Source organism: Athene noctua, chromosome 10 (assembly GCF_965140245.1).
Source record: "Athene noctua chromosome 10, bAthNoc1.hap1.1, whole genome shotgun sequence".
In the NCBI taxonomy this organism is placed as follows: domain Eukaryota; kingdom Metazoa; phylum Chordata; class Aves; order Strigiformes; family Strigidae; genus Athene; species Athene noctua.
In genome coordinates, this window is record NC_134046.1 from 22,310,249 (window position 1) to 22,328,608 (window position 18,360).

General features: G+C 40.8%; 2 protein-coding genes across 2 annotated transcripts; one reads left to right on the forward strand and one right to left on the reverse strand.

The window, feature by feature from the left end:
- Window positions 1–347: 347 nt before the first annotated feature.
- Window positions 348–10,776, forward strand: TSEN2 (tRNA splicing endonuclease subunit 2). Its single transcript, XM_074914410.1, has 12 exons — window positions 348–406; window positions 1,129–1,324; window positions 2,107–2,188; window positions 2,877–2,913; window positions 4,663–5,194; window positions 5,310–5,387; window positions 5,959–6,009; window positions 6,640–6,778; window positions 8,537–8,573; window positions 9,185–9,296; window positions 9,905–9,994; window positions 10,467–10,776. Exons 2-12 carry the CDS (start codon window positions 1,151–1,153, stop codon window positions 10,524–10,526), a joined length of 1,392 nt encoding a protein of 463 aa, XP_074770511.1. The 5' UTR covers window positions 348–406; window positions 1,129–1,150; the 3' UTR covers window positions 10,527–10,776.
- Window positions 9,297–18,332, reverse strand: MKRN2OS (MKRN2 opposite strand). Its single transcript, XM_074914415.1, has 5 exons — window positions 18,127–18,332; window positions 17,721–17,770; window positions 16,753–16,915; window positions 13,766–13,994; window positions 9,297–9,497 (listed from the first exon to the last, which is right to left on the reverse strand). The coding sequence occupies exons 1-4, from the start codon at window positions 18,330–18,332 to the stop codon at window positions 13,778–13,780; spliced, it is 636 nt and encodes a 211-aa protein (XP_074770516.1). The 3' UTR covers window positions 9,297–9,497; window positions 13,766–13,777.
- Between the last annotated feature and the right edge of the window lie 28 nt (window positions 18,333–18,360).

The following is an 18,360-nucleotide window of genomic DNA, read 5'->3' on the forward strand; positions in this document are numbered from 1 at the left end:
CGTTTCAGGATGGGTGTTCCACACAACCTGTCATTTTTCTCTCACTTTTATTATTTTTGAATCTCCAGTACCGGAGGGCTCGCCGCCCGCGGACGCGCCTGCAGCTCGGGGGCCGGCGGCGCGGGAAGCGCGGCGCTCCGCCCCCCGGCTCCGCTCCGGCCCCTCACTCGGGTCCCGGCCCGCAGCCGGGGGCCCGGGGCCGCGCCGGCCCGCCGCCCGCGGGACCTGACCCTCAGGGCGGCGAGGCCCCGCCCCGTGACCCCGGCCGCCGCCTCCCGCCGCCCACCGCGGCCGCCGGCGGGGCGGGGCCACCCGCGGGAGGTGCGCGCACGCGCACCCGGCGGGGCGGGGCGGGGTCTCGCGGCGCTGGCTGGCGACGCGCGGCGTCCTCGTGCGGCGGCGACGGGTGCGTGGGGCGCGCGCGGTTGCTACGGCGACGGGCGGGCCGGGCGGCGCGTTTCGGTGTTACGGTTACCGGTTACCCTGGTGGGGACGGGCCCGGCCCCTCGCCGTACCCGGCCACCGGCGGGGCTTGCGGCCCTCCCAGCGGGTCGCCGGCCCGCGGCGGGGCTGCAGCCATGGCGCTCCCAGCCGCAGCCCGCCGGCAGGAGGGCCCCTCCTCGGTGGTTCTGCCTGGCCGTGACGGTGCCCTGTCCCCGGCCCCTCACCCTCTGTCCGGTTTCTCTGTACAAGGGTTTTCCTGTTTAAAGAAGAGAAGCCTGCCAAGCCACTGCTTTTCCTTCAAAATTTATTCCCGTAATTATTCAAAACAGTTTATATTTGGACACTTGTCCGCTGTGGTTTCTGCTTATTCTACTATTCATCTGTTTTGTTCTTGCAACATTTTCAGGAGTTTCGGTACTCACCTTTCATCTTAAGTTTATTTTATAAACTCTTGGCTGAGAACGATCCCTACCTGGCCTGCAGGGGATACTGCAGTGCCCAGGAGAAGATTAACAGTTAACACTAGCAAATCACTGCTTACGTTTGGCATAATACAGAATTAAACTTGGATTATACTGTAGGATTTATTGCTAACTTGCCATTGGGAAGGGAATATTGCTGAAACATCTAAAAATGGGTGAACTTTAACTCCTGAACGTTCAATGTTTTGTTTCCATTTTTTAGGAGGAAACATTCATACTAGGAAATGGCAGAAGCAGTTTTTCATCCCCCAAGAAGGAAAAGAAGAGTTTTTGAGTCATACGACTCTCCCTTTCCTGTGGCTGTAGGTGGAAAGGATTTCAGAATGTGCCAGGCTGAAATCATTAACAACAATGTTATTGTGAGGAACCCTGAAGATATTGAACAGCTTTATAACAAGGTGCTGTACCCTGCTTGCGGAGTATTTTTAGTGTTTTAGACATAGAGCGTAATACTTGCCTACCTGCCTTTATGTTTTCCTTTCCCTTTAGCCTCCAGTAATTCTCCTATCTCCTTCCTCTCCTGAAATCAGTATAAAACACATATTCTGTATCAAATGTGAAAAGTATTTCATTCTTATACCAGCAAATAAATTCTGGAATGAAGTAATGCAAGGTAAGAAACAGCTGCAGAGGCTTTGTTTGTTATGTTTATTTCTCCTTTCAATATTTTATGCGACTTTGCAAAAGCGTTTTCTTGTTTTTAAAGTTCAGGAGGTTTTATAATGTTTTATAAATGCTTGCATATGAGTTTTAACTTCAGAGTGATTTCTTCCTGAGTAAAATAAGCTACATTAAGCCTCTTATGACCAAGTACCATTTCACCACCATTCTTACACAGTAGCTTTACTCATCTCTTTGTTTTCTATTATGCATTGTCACAGCATTGATACACAGGTGTTTTCTTCTGCATCTGCTTTCAAAAGTCTACTTGGAGATGCTGTCTGACAGATACTTAGAACTGAGGAAGAAGACACAATACTCTCCACTGATTAAATCTTTGAGTGCAGGTTTTTAATGTTGAACTAGTTACCAGAAGCTAAGCAACAAGCTTTTAGGCAAAGCTTAAATGCTGCAGAATTTCACTTATCTTTTTTCAGCTGATCTTGGAGGTAAACATGTTATAATTGTAAATAAGTTAATTGTCTGATGATATAATAAAGATTTTTCCTTTTCTCTGAAGGGCTATTTTGGAAAAGGTATCCTTTCAAGAAGTCGGCCTGTGTACAGCATTTCAGATCCTTTACTGGTTACTAAGTGGCAAGGTAAGTAGTGCCCATTTGTGCTTCCATCGCTATTCTAATAGTACTTTTCGCTTTTCTTCACTCATTGAAGATACATACTTATAAATTACACCCAGAAAAGTAATCTCTCTACTGGATCAGATGAAGGCTCTCTCCCCCCGTACCATCTGATGATGGCCAGTACAAGATCCCTAGGAAAAACATAAGAACAGGAAACATACACCAGTAGCTACTTAGTGCATTCTCCTGGCCTTCACTGATTTGTTGCTTAGGAAATCTGGAAATAAAGGTATCATTCTTGAACTTTTCTTCCTAAAAATACCCAGTTTCTCTTGGTTTTAATCTCTAGATTTTAGTGTCCATGAAATCATGAGGCAAGGATTTGTGAGATTTTTAGTCTGCTTATAGCCAGTTACACCTGGTCTGCTCCCAGTTGTTGGTAGAAAGACTGTCTTTTTACAGGCTGGAGAAATACAGTGTATTCAGTTGTTCCACTTGTGCAGGGTGTTCAGTCTTCGCTGTCTCTGTACCTTTTCTAGGACTTTTGGTAGTTCTGCTATGTCCTTGAATACAAGTTGGACATAGTGCAAAAGTGGTACAGAGGATTGAAAATACGGGTAAATACTACGCCACAGATTGCCTCAATGCTCAAAATCGCATGAAAACATTTTTATATTGATGAAACAATGTATGATTTTTCTTTATACAGGTGCTAACATAAACATGCCTATAATTACATCCAAAAAGTAAGTTAATTTACATTATTTTGGGCGGTTTTTTAGAAAGCAAATTATTTTCTTTTATGTTCTATCTTACTGGTTTTCATATAGTTGGCTGTATATATGCTGGTGACTTCTATCTCTTTTCTTTGTATTTCACTTATAAATCACATTAGAAAACATAGAAATAGAGTAGGTGATATTCAGCATGGTTTTTCATATCATCTTGCATATATTAGTTGCAGACTAGAAGCCAAGATTGAATGCATGCATAGTAGTGTGGGTAATTAATTCATAATAGTATCAACCATAATAAACTTGTTCTTCAGCTGAGGAGGGGAAAGAAGTTTCTAGGGCAGTCTATTTAAAATAGCTTTCCTATTCCTCATTGAACTAATATAATGTGGGTTGAGGCAGCTCTTGAACTTTTATAATACATAAAAGTTTTACTTTTTTTTTAAAAGTCTCTATTAATATTGATAGCTTGTACATTTAAGAAAACAGTGTTGGACTACATATTTATTTTGTTCTGCTTAAATAGCATATGAACTAACTGCAGGAACTAAAAAATTTTACTTAAATTACAAGTTATGCTCCTTTGGTACACAACTTTAGGCAAGACAAACAGCAATATTACTCCTACTGCTAGTACAGTTATTACTGCTTGCAGAAACACTGTCATTCTTACTAGTCTGTGACTGCTTTATGTGTCAGCAAATACAGCTGAGCATCAATGAAAGTGTCATTACATTGGGGCAGAAGGTGCATCATAATCTGTCTCAGTAGAGATCTGTAAGTGCGAATTATATGGTAATTAAATCATAGGACAAAGAGGTGTCTCTAATAACAAAATGTACAGCACTGAATTACTTATCTTTATTATGAGATGTCAGAGGGACTTATTTTGTGTTGTCACATGCAATTTGCATTTAATTGTCTTTGCAGTTCTTCATTACCTGGTCTGTAATCGCTGTGTTAAGATTTTGTTTGGAGAAGTAAAGAATATTGTACCAGAGTTGTCCAGGTTTGAATAAGGACCATTGCACTCAGCTACCTCTAACTTTCACAGAGTGAAGATTAATGTCTTCAACTGCATATTAGTGTTATTTTCCAAGAAGAAATAATTAAAGGGGCACTAAAAACTCTATCATAATGGAAGAATATTAGAAATATTTACAGTTTTCAGCTACTGTCTCACTGAAAGGATTATTGTTATTTCTCAGAGATGTGAGGGTTTTGGTTAAAACTGAAGGTAGTTTCTGCTTAAGATTTTTATGCTGATGTTTTTGCTACATCATTGCTGTTTTAAAGGTAGTTAAAACAGAGTTTGAAGATACTGTTCTCAGTAGTTAGCTGTATATAGGTGAAGTAAGTACGCGAGAGATCTATATGCAAAGTCTTGTTGCATATTTTAGTTGTGCAAGCCCTGATACCAAGATGTTCTTGGAGAGAATTCAAGCTTTAAGGCTTCCATGGAAGAAGGGAGATTTTTGATTCCTGAAACTGTATGGCAGTAGTCCTCAATGTTCCTGTGCCACATCTTGGTAATGGTGTTTGTTGGCACAGAAATCTAAAAGGCAAAACAAAGCCAAAGAAGGTAGCAGAATCGTGATGTTTGGTCATGTCCTGAAGACTGAAGTCCTATTACACTCTGCGTGTTGCATCAGAGGTGTGTGTTCAGATTTGTTTTGTGAACTGTGCTGAATCTTCTTTTTTAAGATATTAGTTCAAGGATGTAATGCCCTAGAACGTCTCTTTCTTTTACTTGTTTACTAGGTACCAGTGTCATGTTCAGTGGGCTAAAAGTATTTTGCAAGAGCAAGGATTGGATGACTGCTCGGTTACCAAAATTATTGAAAATTACACTAAGCCTCTTGAGCTGCCATTTTTGGAAGAGGATGGAGCTGAAAAAAACAGTAATAGCTGCAACAGAATGGGCCCAAATACCGAAAATACGGAACTTTCCAGACAGTGTTCTACAGCTACTGGAAATGTAGTAGCCCAAAGTCCTGAAAATCAGAATGAAGGCTGCAGGAAAGCCTGTTTGGAAGGCAATGCAGCGTTTGATCCCATGGCCATGTGTGGCTCTGAAGAACAGGAGCAAGGTGACTTGAAAGAAAGAGCTGAAGTGTCTTGCCTGAAGCATGGTTTTCTTGTGCACTGCGGCTGCAAGGCTAAGGAGAGCACTGAGCAAAGATCTTGTGAGATGGTCAAGTCAAATGAATGTGCTCCAGAATATGTATTGGTGCAAGAGGAAGAAGAAGGTAGCTTATGTCCTGAAGATGACTCTGCTCATGCACAAGAAAGTGTAAGGATAAAGAGTATCCTCATCTTTTAGAAAAATTATATCATCAGTGCTATTTTCAGAATTTAGTATTTTTTCCAGTTTAAAGTTTGAGTAATATAGTAAATTTTTCTTGTAGCTTGTCAAGAAGGAAAGACTAGTATGCAGAAGAAATCCATTTAGGATTTTTGAATATTTACAACTCAGTTTGGAAGAGGTATGTTTCAAGTACGGTACAAATTGTTTTAATCTGAAAAGTAAGTATTAATCTACATTACAACATAATTTAATGTTTCTAAAGTACAGGGTTCTGCAGTGTCTCATAAGCATTTGGATTGGTTTAGTCATTAAATTTAATTTTAGTAACCTGTGATAATTACGTGATATGGTTAAAAAAATACTTAGGGTCCATTCCCATTCACTTTAGATGAATAATCCCACTGACAAAGAAACCAGTGATAGGATTTAAGTGTAGAAATATCAGGCGTATAACATTTAAATAAATCCTCCTTCGAATGCGCTGCTTCTAAATTTATTCACGTGTGTTAGTTTTAACGCTGTGCCTTCAGGAGTCTGCAGCACATGCATAGATTTTTTTGTAGTGCTGTGTCTGTTGAAATGCAGAGGTCATGAAGACAAATCTCAAAGAAAGCTTTCAGGCAACTTATTTGTCTTGATGACACTAGGATCCTTGTATGAAATTAATTTGAGTCTTTTCTTCTTGCATGGAATATAAACCACAGAAAGAGTCTAGCTATCAGTTAAACTTACTCTGTTTATTTTTTCAGGCTTTTTTCCTGGTGTATGCTCTGGGATGTTTAAGTATTTGTTACGGTGAGGTAAGAGTAGATTAATTCTGGATTACTGGGGATACCATTAGGTTGGATATGTTTGGATCTGAAATTGTTACCTACTGTGGCAGTATTTTATGCTGTTAATTCTGAAGGAGGAAATACTATACAGATAATTAGGAAGTTTTTCCTATAAATAGTGGTATGGTCTGAAAGTTTTATGTTTACCAAGGCAAATGTAGTTAAACACAGCCTTTCTCTAGAGAAAGGTGGTGGTTGTAACTTCGGCAGGAAATATCGGGAAAGCAAATATAGGAGAAAAAATATGGCAAATAGTCTCTTTCCTGAAACAGGAAAATTCCTTGGAGTTTTAAGCATTAATCTATAAGAAACTCCTGTTAATGTAATGACAAAATAATTGAAACCTATGCTTCTAGTTTAAGATTTATCAGATTTTTATTTAAACAAGGGCATTATGGAACTGATTGTGAAATGCTTACAAAAAAAGCACTAAATGGAGTAACAGGTTTCTGTCTTGTATTTAGGGATTCCATATTTTGTTGCCTGAAGTTCGTGCTCTTTGCAGTAGACTCTGTGATAGTTGATACTTGGCTGTTATTATGTTCTACTACACATTCTTAATTTGCTTAATCACATTAGTGCCTTTGTGATTTTTAGGAGCCCCTAACTATTTTGAAGCTGTGGGAAGTTTTCAGCGAAGTGAAGCCCAATTTTAAAACTACCTACATGGCATATCACTACTTCCGCAGTAAGGGTTGGGTCCCCAAAGTCGGACTGAAGTATGGAACTGATCTCTGTGAGTAGCTTCCTTAAAAAATGGAATCATTTGTAACTTGCAATTCTTTTCAAGCTGTGTAAGACTCCAGTGGCAAAGATTAATTCAGCAGTGAGGAGCTGCATGACTGGAGAGGGCTTTGCTACTTGCAGTTGGCAGATGTTTTTGGCTAGCCTGTGGGTTAGCAGTGAAGTTAGGATGTGAATGGAAAATAACATCATGTATCCAGTACCCAAAGAGATAGCTCGAAAGACCTGTTGTTTTGCTTCATGAGGTTAATAATTAATACAGGATAGCACTGAAATTCCCTAGCCAAGTTTCTCTGTCCGCTTCTAAGCACATCTTCTGCAGTGTTAACATGAGGGTCCCTGGAATAGCAGGTTTGCATCTAGATCCCAATTCACATCAAAGTCCATGCATCTCATTATTCATCCCATTTAATGGAAGCTGGACTGCTGCTGATCTTACTGCTAAAACTGTTTCTCCGTGTGTTTTTATTTTGTGGGGCGAGGAGGCAGAAGGGACCTGCTTGGTTGTTAATGGTAGGGTTTTTAATCTTGCAGGAATCATTGGTAGTGTCCTTAATCCCTTGCTAAGTAATTCAAGAACTAAATTCAGCTCACGTCAATATAAACAGTACAGTAATGCCTGTCATTACAGGAAATTGTGCATAAAGGGAGATATTTTTAACATACGCATGCAAGCCAGCAGGTGTTTTAATACTGCTGATGCAGTTATATAACTTGGGGGTTTGTATATTTGAGTATGTCAAAGTTGTGCTGAGCTGGCCCTTCAGATCAGCATGTAGGTTTGGCTGAATTCATCATCACTGTTTACCCTGCGCTGTAGAAGGGGTTTTGCTGTTGATCATCTGATGTATATATGAAATTGATACTAGTTTGTTCACCGTTCCTTTGTGTTGTGGCCTGAATTTGTTGTTTAGCACATCACTGCCTTTGGATTTGTGCCCGACAGAGGAAGTGGATTAGTTTAAGGCTAGTAGGACGTCTGCCTTACTCCTGTGCTCCTCTAGCATCTTGTTCTCTGGCAGTAATTTCTTAGAGTTGACATTACTGCAATTGCTTATAGTGGATAATTTGCAAATCATGGTTGTCACTGAAATGAAGTGCTGCTCGTCCTTTCCCTGACAGGGTCTATGCTGTATAAGAAAAGCCGTGCTAGTTAAAGAAGGTCCCCTCTTACAAGCTCCTGACAAAGGGAAGACTGTGTAACCATATATATATATATAAAAATGTAACCATTTGGTGCAGTTACAGCAGTCTAGCTGCAATGTCTTGTGTGCCTTTGCATAAAGAAGGAACTTTAGTGGGTCTGGTGGGCAGTATGTAACAACTTGTGCCCTGTGCCTCTCCTAAAACTTGTAGAAAATGCCTGCTTGGAACAGAAATCCCATGGTTTATTGTGATCTTTTCCTTGCACTCCAGTGGCTCAATGTCTGTTGCGAATACAGTGTTAAAAGCACGAGGCTGTTACAGAAAATTTCCATTCTGAACTTTTTCATGCAGCAATTGCTAACTGTCCTTTGGGTCTTCTACTTCATCTTTTACCTGCCAGTCCCCTGCCCTGAGTCACCCTGCTGCTCCCGTGGCTTTTTTTGTCTCCTCTCTCTCTCTCTCCAGTTGTTGGGGCAACTTAATTCTGAGCAGAATTTAAGTGCTGAAGTTTTGTAAAACGTTTGAAAATATTTATGGGCCCAGGTATTAAACTCAGATGGAAACTCTGTGATTATCTAACTAAGGTGTTTCTCTTTCATTGCAGTGCTGTATCGAAAAGGCCCCCCCTTCTATCATGCAAGGTTTGAAGCTCATGTTTCTGTCTAATTTCTTACTTTCAAGTTAGTAAACTTCTCTCTCACAGCTTTAGTATCTTCACTGGTTAAGCAGATATTCTTCACTCAAAATACTTTAGCAGAGGTACTAAATAACACAATTTCATTTAATTCATGTAACAGTAGTAAGACATTAAAAATTAGAAGTTGCAATGAGCACATTTAGCACTATGATTAATTCACTCAAAGTAATTTGATTTAGTAATACTGACTTTTAAAAATATATGTTATGGATAGTTTATGTAATTTGGGAGAAAAACTTCTAAGGAATGATAATTGTCTTTATTTGTTAGCTAGTCAGATTGAGCTCCTAGATAATAAATTGATTATAAATGTCAGACTGGCATTCATAAGAGAATGCTACAAACAGTAGAAGGGCAGGGAGGGAAAGTACCAGTGAGCATATTCACAACTTCATCTTTTCTCCTCTTTTTCTGGTAGAAAGAGTCTTAAATTTCATAACTTGCTGCTGGCATATTGTTTAATGCCAGGTTTTAGGCTGTAATTCTTAAGTTTCATGATCTTCCTACAAGGACAATTCACAGAAGGAAAATTACCGTATCTGCTTTGTTTTCTAGTTACTCTGTCATTGCTGAATTAGTTGATGATAATTTTGAAGGTCCTCTTCGCAGACCACTCAACTGGAAGTCCTTGTCTGGGTTGAACAGAACAACTGTTAATGCTTCTAAGGTAAGTGTAGGATGCGAGTTTTAATATAGTTTTGAAATTATAAATGTACAGTTTAGTTCCGAAGAATGGGGAGGTGCAGCAAGGCAGGAAAGAGAATCCTTCTGTTTCTGGTCTGCTGAAGAACATGTTGCCAGTATGCAAGCAAGTCTCCTTTTCAATATCCAGATGAATTCAGGAAGCAGCTTATTAAAGTTCTGTCGCCTGTAGGAATGTTAAAAGTTGTGTGAGGAACAGAAGAAAGACCCGAGGGACACTTCTTTCCTGCTTGCTATTTCTGTTTGTAAAGCCCTCTCCATCTACCAGGATTTTCTTTTGAACAGTGAAATGGAAAGCTTCCAGAAGATTTTCTCTGTGATAGAGCCTCAAACAGTACTTCCATACTCCTAGCCATGGTGCTCAGGTGCTGTGTTATAATTCTAGTTTATCTTAGAGCAGTATTTTGCTTTGATAAGGAAAATGAGATATGCTTATTGTACAGCTCTCCCCAACATGGTTTGCAGAAGACATCTTGTAAGAAACTTGGTATCTGCATTTACTAATTAATCTAAAACTTATAAAGAAGGAAACCAGTTGAAATTCATGTATTCATGTTTTCTGTATACCAACAGGAACTTATGTTATGCTATTTGATTAGACCGTCTGACATGACTGAAGAAGAGATGTCGACACCAGAATGTATGAAAAGAGTTAAGGTTCAGGTGAGTAATTACTCCTCTCCTTTGCCTGTGTAGCTTTCCCTTGGGGCAGCTGGACAGCGAACTGTAAGAGCTCCCTTGAACTGCTCCTTGCTCTTTAGCGTGCTTTGTTTTTTGCAGGCATAGCTGCAACAAAATAACTAGATTCCTCCCCAAGGCATGAGAAGTGCATTGCAGGCTCTTTAAAGACTTAAGATCTTCTAATCTAAATCTGAATGTTGCTGCTTCTGTGAATGTAAGCATTTGCATGGGGAGACAGGGATACTTTATGGAGGCTGTAAGGTTAGTGTATGTTTAAAAATGGAGAAAAATGTGTGAGACCAGCTTACTTCAGGAACAATAGTAGTCACCTACTAAGATTTCTCAGTGGTCACATAATATATGTAAATTTGCTAAAGGATTAATCCCCACCCCTCAGTGATTATCTGTAGCTTTTTTTTTTTCCCCCCATAGTAATTACTTGGTTTTATTTCAGGAACTGATTGTAACTCGCTGGGTTTCTTCCCGTGAGCGCAATGAGCAAGATGAACTTTGACTGTATAGGAAAACCTTTTTTTTTTTAATACCATTTCTTATTGTTTTTTACCTCATCTTCTCATGCTGAACCTTTGCCTCGGAACAGTTTCTGTTGACATAGTCTGTTGGTATGTATAAATGCTATTTAAAATTAGGTATATCCTCTTACTGGAGAGAATGTTGTATTGAAAAACATAACTATAATAATGTATATGAAGGGGAAAAAATTAAAGCTGTGTCCCAACTCAAAATACTTGTTTGTGTTCTTAAAACTTCCAGACCTGCAGTGATGAGTAATGGTATTTTTAATATTCTGACAGATCCAGGCATTAGTGCTGAACAGGTCCTCTGGCCTGCAGGGCCACTGAAGTCCAAAACCTGAAAGTCTGCCTGCAAACCAAAGCAATGAGGGATCAGTTTTCTGGGAGTACCTCACTGGTTCTTCAGAGTTGAACTTGGGAATTGTAAGGCTATCTTCGTTTTGTAGCTTGGCACAGGGTCCTACATTTCTTCAGAAAGGAGGACTTAAACTTGATAGTCCTCAAGTTTAAGCAGTAAATACAAGGAGTCAAATAACCTTTTTGGATAACTGTGGTACCATTCTTCAGACAAAACCTGACTTCATAGCCTTGATGAAGGTGCACAAATTCAGATTTGGGGACAGATTTGGTAGTTGCAGTATTGAGCATTATAACACATTGCTGTTAGGTGTCTAGACTCTGGAATTTAGTGGCTTATTTTCACAAGCACTGCTCAGAATTGCGGAACTCTTCCCAGAATGTGCAAAGATTTAAATTCTTTTCTGGGATCTGAGCACCTAACAGCAAAGTGAGGTGTTAGACATCTTACCCAAACAGGGAAAAGTGCCTTTCTTCCCTTGGGATTTGCAGCATAAGGTTCCTCCTTGACAATAAGGGCACAATCTTGCCCCATGACAGCAAGATGCCCTGACCACAAGTTGATGCCCTTTACTTTTGTTGAAGGTGGGTTAGTGTGCAGAAAATAATGAAGATCCTGCTGAGCTAGTGAGATAAAGTCAGTCTCTCTCACTTGGCAAGTGTCTCAGTTTCATCACTGCTTTTTTTTCTCTCTTATCCAGCAACTACGATAGTCTATACTTTTTTTTTTGCATAGTGAACTTGTTGCTCTCTTTGCCCTGGCCTATCACATGTTGTATAACAGAATGGGACACACTACTGCGTTTTGTATGGAGTGAGGTATATGCTGAGCAGTTGTGCCTTGCTACACTAGGTGCCTGATGTTTTCTGATTTTTTTGGTAAGATTTAATAATCTAGATTGGAGGTTCCTAAATATAATGTTTACTATTGCTAAGCCATATTTGGAAAACAAACCAACCAACTCAGCAGGTATTCAGCTGTCTTCCAGATAGAGCCAGGAGGTTTAAGTATCAACTACACTGCATTTTAAGTATTGCTGGTTTAGATTCAGGCATTTGAATTTCATCTTAGTGTTTGAACAATAGGCTTCCTTGCTTCACCACACTGCTAAGATTTTTGTTTTTCTTCCCCCTGTGTTGTGAGAAAACACATTTGCTACAACAGTAAGGATACAGTACAGCTGGTGACAGTGACACTGTTTTGGATTTTCTTTGTGCTGTTTTCATTCACTAGAAAAGGGAGTTTGCTTTCTGATCACAGGAAATTTTCCAGGGCTGGTAAAAATTCTGTCAGCTTGGACTGTTCCCATCAAACACAAAACCACACAGATAGTAATGATGAATGTAGGAAACTACATACAACTCAAAGGGGAAGATCTAGTGTTTGCTTTCATTTAATACGACTTCTGCTGGAAAGATGTAAAATGAAAATGTTAATTGCACAATAGCTTTTTCAAGCCGAACAGGTATGTATGTGTTGACTGTATGTGGCAAGGTGTTCTAGCTGCAGATGACTGTACTTCATGTTTCAGTACTGTTGTATCAAATAACTTAGTTGTACCATAGCACTGATACTTGCCATTGTATTTATTTTTTACGGTACTTAAATGAAGTATGTATTCTGATTCACTCAGAAATAGCATACCATAATTTCTTTTTGTAAGCCAAATCCTAGCTGAAGAATTCCGACTTGCACGAGGAGTGGGTGAATAGGAGGTCTCCAATGGCAGCCAAACTGAGCATTGCAAGCTGGTTGTCTCTATTGTGTTGTTTTTTGAGTATCCTTTTAAAGGAGCCATAATTTAGAATTTAACAAGAAGTGGAAGAACATGGTGGGGAGAGTGTGTAAAGTGTGGTGTGTGCAGCTGGAGAGTATGGAGGGGCAGGGTTAATGCAGTTTGTGTATATGAAGGTGTAAACTAGATGTAGACAAAACCCTAATCATTTATGATTACTTCTCTGTCTTTGAGAAAATAGGACTTACATCTAGACTAAAACCAGCACACTTTGCAGCAATCAGAAGGAAAAAAAGCTGAAATTTGTATTTAAACTAGAATGTAAGTAAAGTGAAATTGCACAAAATTACGGACTGTACAGTTTTGACCTCAGCTTACACTTCCATGTAATGTACAGTAGGTAGAAGTGCTGTTGGAGGATCTTTTAAATTTTTTTTAACTTAAGTTTCTTAAGTTTTGACTCAGAGATAAATCCTGAGGAGTCTGTTGCTTACTACAGATACTAACAGATACAGACACTAAATTATTATCTTTTAGTACTAAGCATTTGTCTTTGTTTAAGGAATAAATGTGCAAAACGTAAAGAATTGGAAAAGAAATGTATCTGGCAAAGAGGCTGGATTTATTTGTTATATTAGTAATTAAAGAAAAGCAACTTTGCATGTAGTTCATCTGCATTAAATTTGGATTTCAGCAGCAGGCAAGCACAAATTACCTTTTTTCACCCATCAGTAAGTGTATCAGGAAAAAAACATTTTGGTTTGCTACAGTTTTTTAAGTTAAGTTACCAGTTTGTTCGTTAAAACCCTTAATTACACAGCAGTTAAAACTTCTGATATTAAGTATCTCGGCAGAGCAGAGCATACAGTGAATGTAAGTAGGAAAATATTTTTCCACATGAATAGTTCCCATAGAAACTTTCTGTAGTGTGTACACTGCATGGATGGTATTTCGTTCAAAAGCGCAAGTTCAGTTTCCTGATCCTTCCATGATGTGCAGGTTAACGTGTAAAGTTAACTGTGGTTTTATGTACATTAAGTAGATCATGCATCTTAAACCCTGAGATTTGGAGTCTTGAGGCTTCCTTTTCCTACTGCATGTTGTAGATGTTTTAATACACCAACCTGTTGTTTTCATCACTGTTTTTCTTGATCAGGAAGGGGTACAATGTAGAAATCATTAGCTGTTAGCTCATGATGCAGAGTAATGTATTTAGAAGCTTTCTTTGTCTGCGGGATCACAAATTTCTCTGTAAATTCACTTTTACTCATTTGCTGTTTTCCTTGTGCAGTCAGTACGCTGTTAATGAATGCCAGGGCATATGTGTAGCAGTTGTGGTCATGTTCTTCATACCTAGGAAAACCATCTCATTAATAAGAGTTAGCACTAATCCACTAATTACTGTGCATGGAGGAAGATATTACTGAGTGAAATAAGGAAGCGCATGCTTTCCAAGAACTATTGCCACCTTTCTTTAATACTGGTGCTTACATTTAATGTATTCTATTCATCACAAGTTGTACTTTCCAGCCAGGGATACTAGAAGCTGTGAGCATTAAAAAAAATTAAAATGCTGCAGACTTCACAATAATGAGTTCTTATTTTTTTATACTTACTTGGCTTTTCCTTGTTAACCTTTCGTCTTCCACGTATTGTTACTCCATTATCCTGAAAACTTCTTCCTGCAGCAGTTAGGTTAATTGTGTGCCACCATGTGCACTTCTTTGTGTGGCATTAACTTGCAAGCTTACTTAAAATCAAGTAAATTCTACCACTAATGGGCAGGATATAGTTGCTATATGTGCCAGTCAAAACTCCCAATTTGTGCCAATTCTGCAAGGACAGAAGTACTAACTGAATAGGAGGAGCAGCCACTTAAAATGTTCTTCCCCCGCCCAGTACCCTAAAATAAGAGCGTATGGCACTTACCTGTTCTTTCCTCTGTCAGAATGTTTCTCGGATTTTCCCAAATATTTCATGTTGGCCACTAACAACTTCAGTAATTTACTCCATTCCCTCACCACCTAGTGCTGCTTTTTCCGCTGGCCCCGTACAACAGTACTTGATGCAGACCTGCTCAGACTCCTGTTTGCATCTGCCTAATCCTCAAGCTTCTTCTGTAATTGCCTCATCCTTCTGTCATTTTTCCCTTGTTCTTCCTTGCCCTGGGACTCATTCCTTGCCTTGTATTGTCAGTGGCTCTGTGAGGCTTGCCTGTCAGCCCGGGGAATTTACAAGGTGTTTTTGCAAGCTGTGAGGACTCTGGCTATCAAAAGCAACCGTGCAACCCTGAGCCCAGTTCAGGACAGCTGTTTTCTTCAAAGCTCTTCTGGTTTGTTAAAGGCATCTGAAGTGACCTATGAGCTCCCGTTTAGTAAGCAAGTGATTTCCTACAGTGTACTTACTTTACCAAAATAATTGTTAAATAAAAATTATTAACTTCAAGAGTGACCCTCATCACTGCACAGTGCAAAACACCTGGAAATGACACTGAAATAGATGTTGGGTTCAGCAGGTCAGGGCTGAGTGCAGAGCACTGCAGTGTCTGGGTGACCTGAGCACACCCTTTCCTGAATCAGTTCCTCAGTTAAGCAGAGCATGTAGCTTTTCATTTTTGTTTGCAGATTATCTTCGTATTTATAATGCAACAGACTATAATACACTTCTCATTACCATCTGTGCCTTCCAGTTAGCTTCTCCTTTTTGGGAAGCATGTCTTTATATTCTGACAGGCAAGTCCAGCATCTCTCAGCAATGTAAGATATTGTTGGTCATGGCTGTAGCCACTGTTCTTTGTTGCTGGTATATGCCATGCTTCCAGTAAGTGAAAAGCAATCAAGAAAAGGAGCATTAGGCTTGACCTGAACCCAAAAGGGTTACAGGATTAGTTTAGTGCAGTTCCTGTCCATTGAGAAAATAAACAGAGGAGTTAATTTAAGATCTTTAAAAAAAAAAAAAAAAAAAAAGTTCCGTTTTCAGCAGTTTAGTGGTCACTGCTCTATTTGTGGAAAAAGTAGGTCACTTTGTCAGGAGGTGGCAGACAGAAGAAAACCAAATAAAAGCTTGTACAAGAGATGCACACATCTGTCCACCTTCCACTAATGCTTCTTTGACATCGTTAATTTTAGTAATGATGTTAAGGCACTGGGAACTGTAAAAGTATGAGACACACAAATCATGTTGGCTTTACAAGTTTTGTAAACATTTGAAAATTCTATTCTAGGTCAAATTCTTTCACCTCCTGGTACTAGGGAGATAATACAGTATCTCTGAAATTTTATAGCTGAACACATACAGAATTGCTAAAAAATGCTTTTGATTTGATAATTATTTCTTTTCTAGAAGATGATGTCTACATTCATTAACTTGGACACTTGACAAAACTATTTTCAGACAGGCTGTTTGTTACATGTGCTGCTAGTGATGACCAGTTCCAGGGCTGGTGTTTTCCTGGTGAACAGGCTGCTTTGTCACCAGCTGGCTTGCTGATGTGGCAGTGAATGTTTTAGCTGAGCTGCCTAATTTGCAACACTGTCATCAGGCATTAACTTTAAGGAAAGCTACGAAGAACTGAATGTTCTTGTTGGGACATACTGGTTTAATTCAAAATATGTGGAAGTCTTTCTGTATTTAACTATCCGAAGCAATGTTATAAACCAGCTGGAAATGAGCGTGACTATGTTTGCCATTTCTGATCACTGACAACAAAGAAGTCATCTGGATGCAAGATCTGGGCAAGAATCCCATCAGTGTGGTCAGCCTTTAAATGCAAATATACCTAAAACTGTTAAAACCTAGGAGAAATAATTATAAACTGCTCCTTGACTTTTCTTTGTTTGTACTCAGCAGCATACTCTTTCCTAAGATGATCTTTTATTTTAGAGCTCTTACATTCCAGCATGCTTATTACTTAAAAATACTCTTTCTGTTTAGCAAGGCCGTAAGTTTGAAGAGAGCCTGACACTGTTGTTTAGACTGGGTTGTTGGTAACCTGTTCTAAAGGACCAAGGCTCTGAATGAGCCCCAAGCCTTGCAGGGTCTGAAATGGAATAGCCCAGTTTATCATCCCAGACTAAAATCTGATATTGCATCCAGCTTTTCAACTACATACCTGTGAGGAAGCCAGGCCTCTCCCACAGAAAATTCCTCTAGGAGCTTATCCCACTGCTGAAGAAGCCCAAACATGTCTGGCTGTACTAGTGGGATACTAATGCACTGTTCCCATCCAGTTTCAGATCTGTGAATGCCCTCTTCGTTGTAATTATACACCACACCTGAAAATAAATAGCAACAGATTGTCAGGTGGCACTTGGAGAATCAGATCCACATCCTTTTTTTTTTTTTTTTGTTATTGTTAAAAGTGGTGAAAGCTGCTACTAGTTTTCAATGCTGCCTTCCTTTCTTTGACTAGCTATACCCTCTCATTGTTACAATGTAATTGCAGATGTCTTTTGATAATAATGGAAATTTAAGGGCAACAAGGCTTCTTTTTTAAACCCCCAAATTAGACTGACTGTATACTAAATGAACATCTGAACTGAGATTTTGCAGAGTGGTCCTACTCTAGGAAAACCTGATATGATTTTTAATGTGGCTTTTTAAAAGCTTGGGTTTTAATTAGAGGTAGTTTTAGAATTGGCAAAAGCTGTGTTTAAGTCAAAATTCCATTTAACTTTAAAGTAGGCTGCCTTGCTTTATTTCCCTGTGTCAGGAATAGAAGTCACTGCCAGTTCTGTGCAATGTGAAGAGTGGGGTATGACTTTGATTTCATGCTCTGTGTGCTCACTGCAGCAAGGTGAGAGGGGTTTTTTTGATCTCTGCATGATACTCTTTTTGTAGTGAACAGCTAAGCGCTGAGGAAGCACGCATTCCTCAACGGCAAAGCATCAGGTGTGTGGATGTCGCAGCCTGCATTTTTAACAGGTACCAGACGTTACCACAGCAGTAGAGGTGGCTCTGAAATAACTGTCACGCACTTTGGATTACTGTAGGCGGAGGGGGGAAAGCTGAACCGGGCGTGCAATCCAAGGTATGGGAGGGGGGCGGTAGTTCGTAAGGCGACTACAAAGTACTTTTTACCGTTACTATTGGTTATTCCAACGTGAAGGTCAGATTTCCCGTCGTATCCTCTGAAAGAGAAACAGTGCCGTTGGTGAGGATGGGAGCGCTGCCTGTCCCCGTTAGAAACGTCCTTACGCTCTCCCTGTGCCACTTCCCACCCTACGGGGGCCCAAGGCGTGGATCGGGCGGCAGAGCTCGACTGCGACCACGGGAGAAGCGTTTTCATTCCAGAAACGGGGCTTGATCGGGACTTTACACAGCGGCCGGTCAGCTACTACCGGCCGGCGGGGCGCCGGGCCAAGGCCCTGGGGCGAGCGGTGGCCCTGGGCCCCGGCAGAGAGGCCCTCTCCCCCGCCGCCCCCCCGCCCCGCGGCGGTGTGCCGGGCTCCCCGGAGCCGCCGGGGCCTCCCCCGCGGGCCCCTACCCGAGGAAGGTGCCGGCGGAGGGCCGGAGGAGGAAGGCGCGGGGCTGGCGGTGGCCGTGCCGGAAGGGGCAGGGCAGGCGGACGGGGGCGGCGGGCAGCCCGGCGCCGCGCAGGGGGCGGCCGCAGGCGGGGCAGCGCGGCGGCGCCCGGCGGCAGAAGATGTCGGCGCCGCAGTGCCGCACGCGCAGGATGGCGGCCTCCGCCATGGCGACGCTCCGCTCCGCCGCCCGTCCC

Coding starts and splice junctions, on each gene's coding strand:
- TSEN2 (XM_074914410.1), top strand. CDS start 1,151: ATGGCAGAAGCAGTTTTTCATCCCCCAAGAAGGAAAAGAAGAGTTTTT. Junction 5,195..5,309: donor CTGCTCATGCACAAGAAAGT/GTAAGGATAAAG, acceptor TTTTTCTTGTAG/CTTGTCAAGAAGGAAAGACT. Junction 6,010..6,639: donor TAAGTATTTGTTACGGTGAG/GTAAGAGTAGAT, acceptor TGTGATTTTTAG/GAGCCCCTAACTATTTTGAA.
- MKRN2OS (XM_074914415.1), bottom strand. CDS start 18,332: ATGGCGGAGGCCGCCATCCTGCGCGTGCGGCACTGCGGCGCCGACATC. Junction 17,771..18,126: donor TCCGCCGGCACCTTCCTCGG/GTAGGGGCCCGC, acceptor TTTCTCTTTCAG/AGGATACGACGGGAAATCTG. Junction 13,995..16,752: donor GAGGCCTGGCTTCCTCACAG/GTATGTAGTTGA, acceptor TGGTTTTCCTAG/GTATGAAGAACATGACCACA.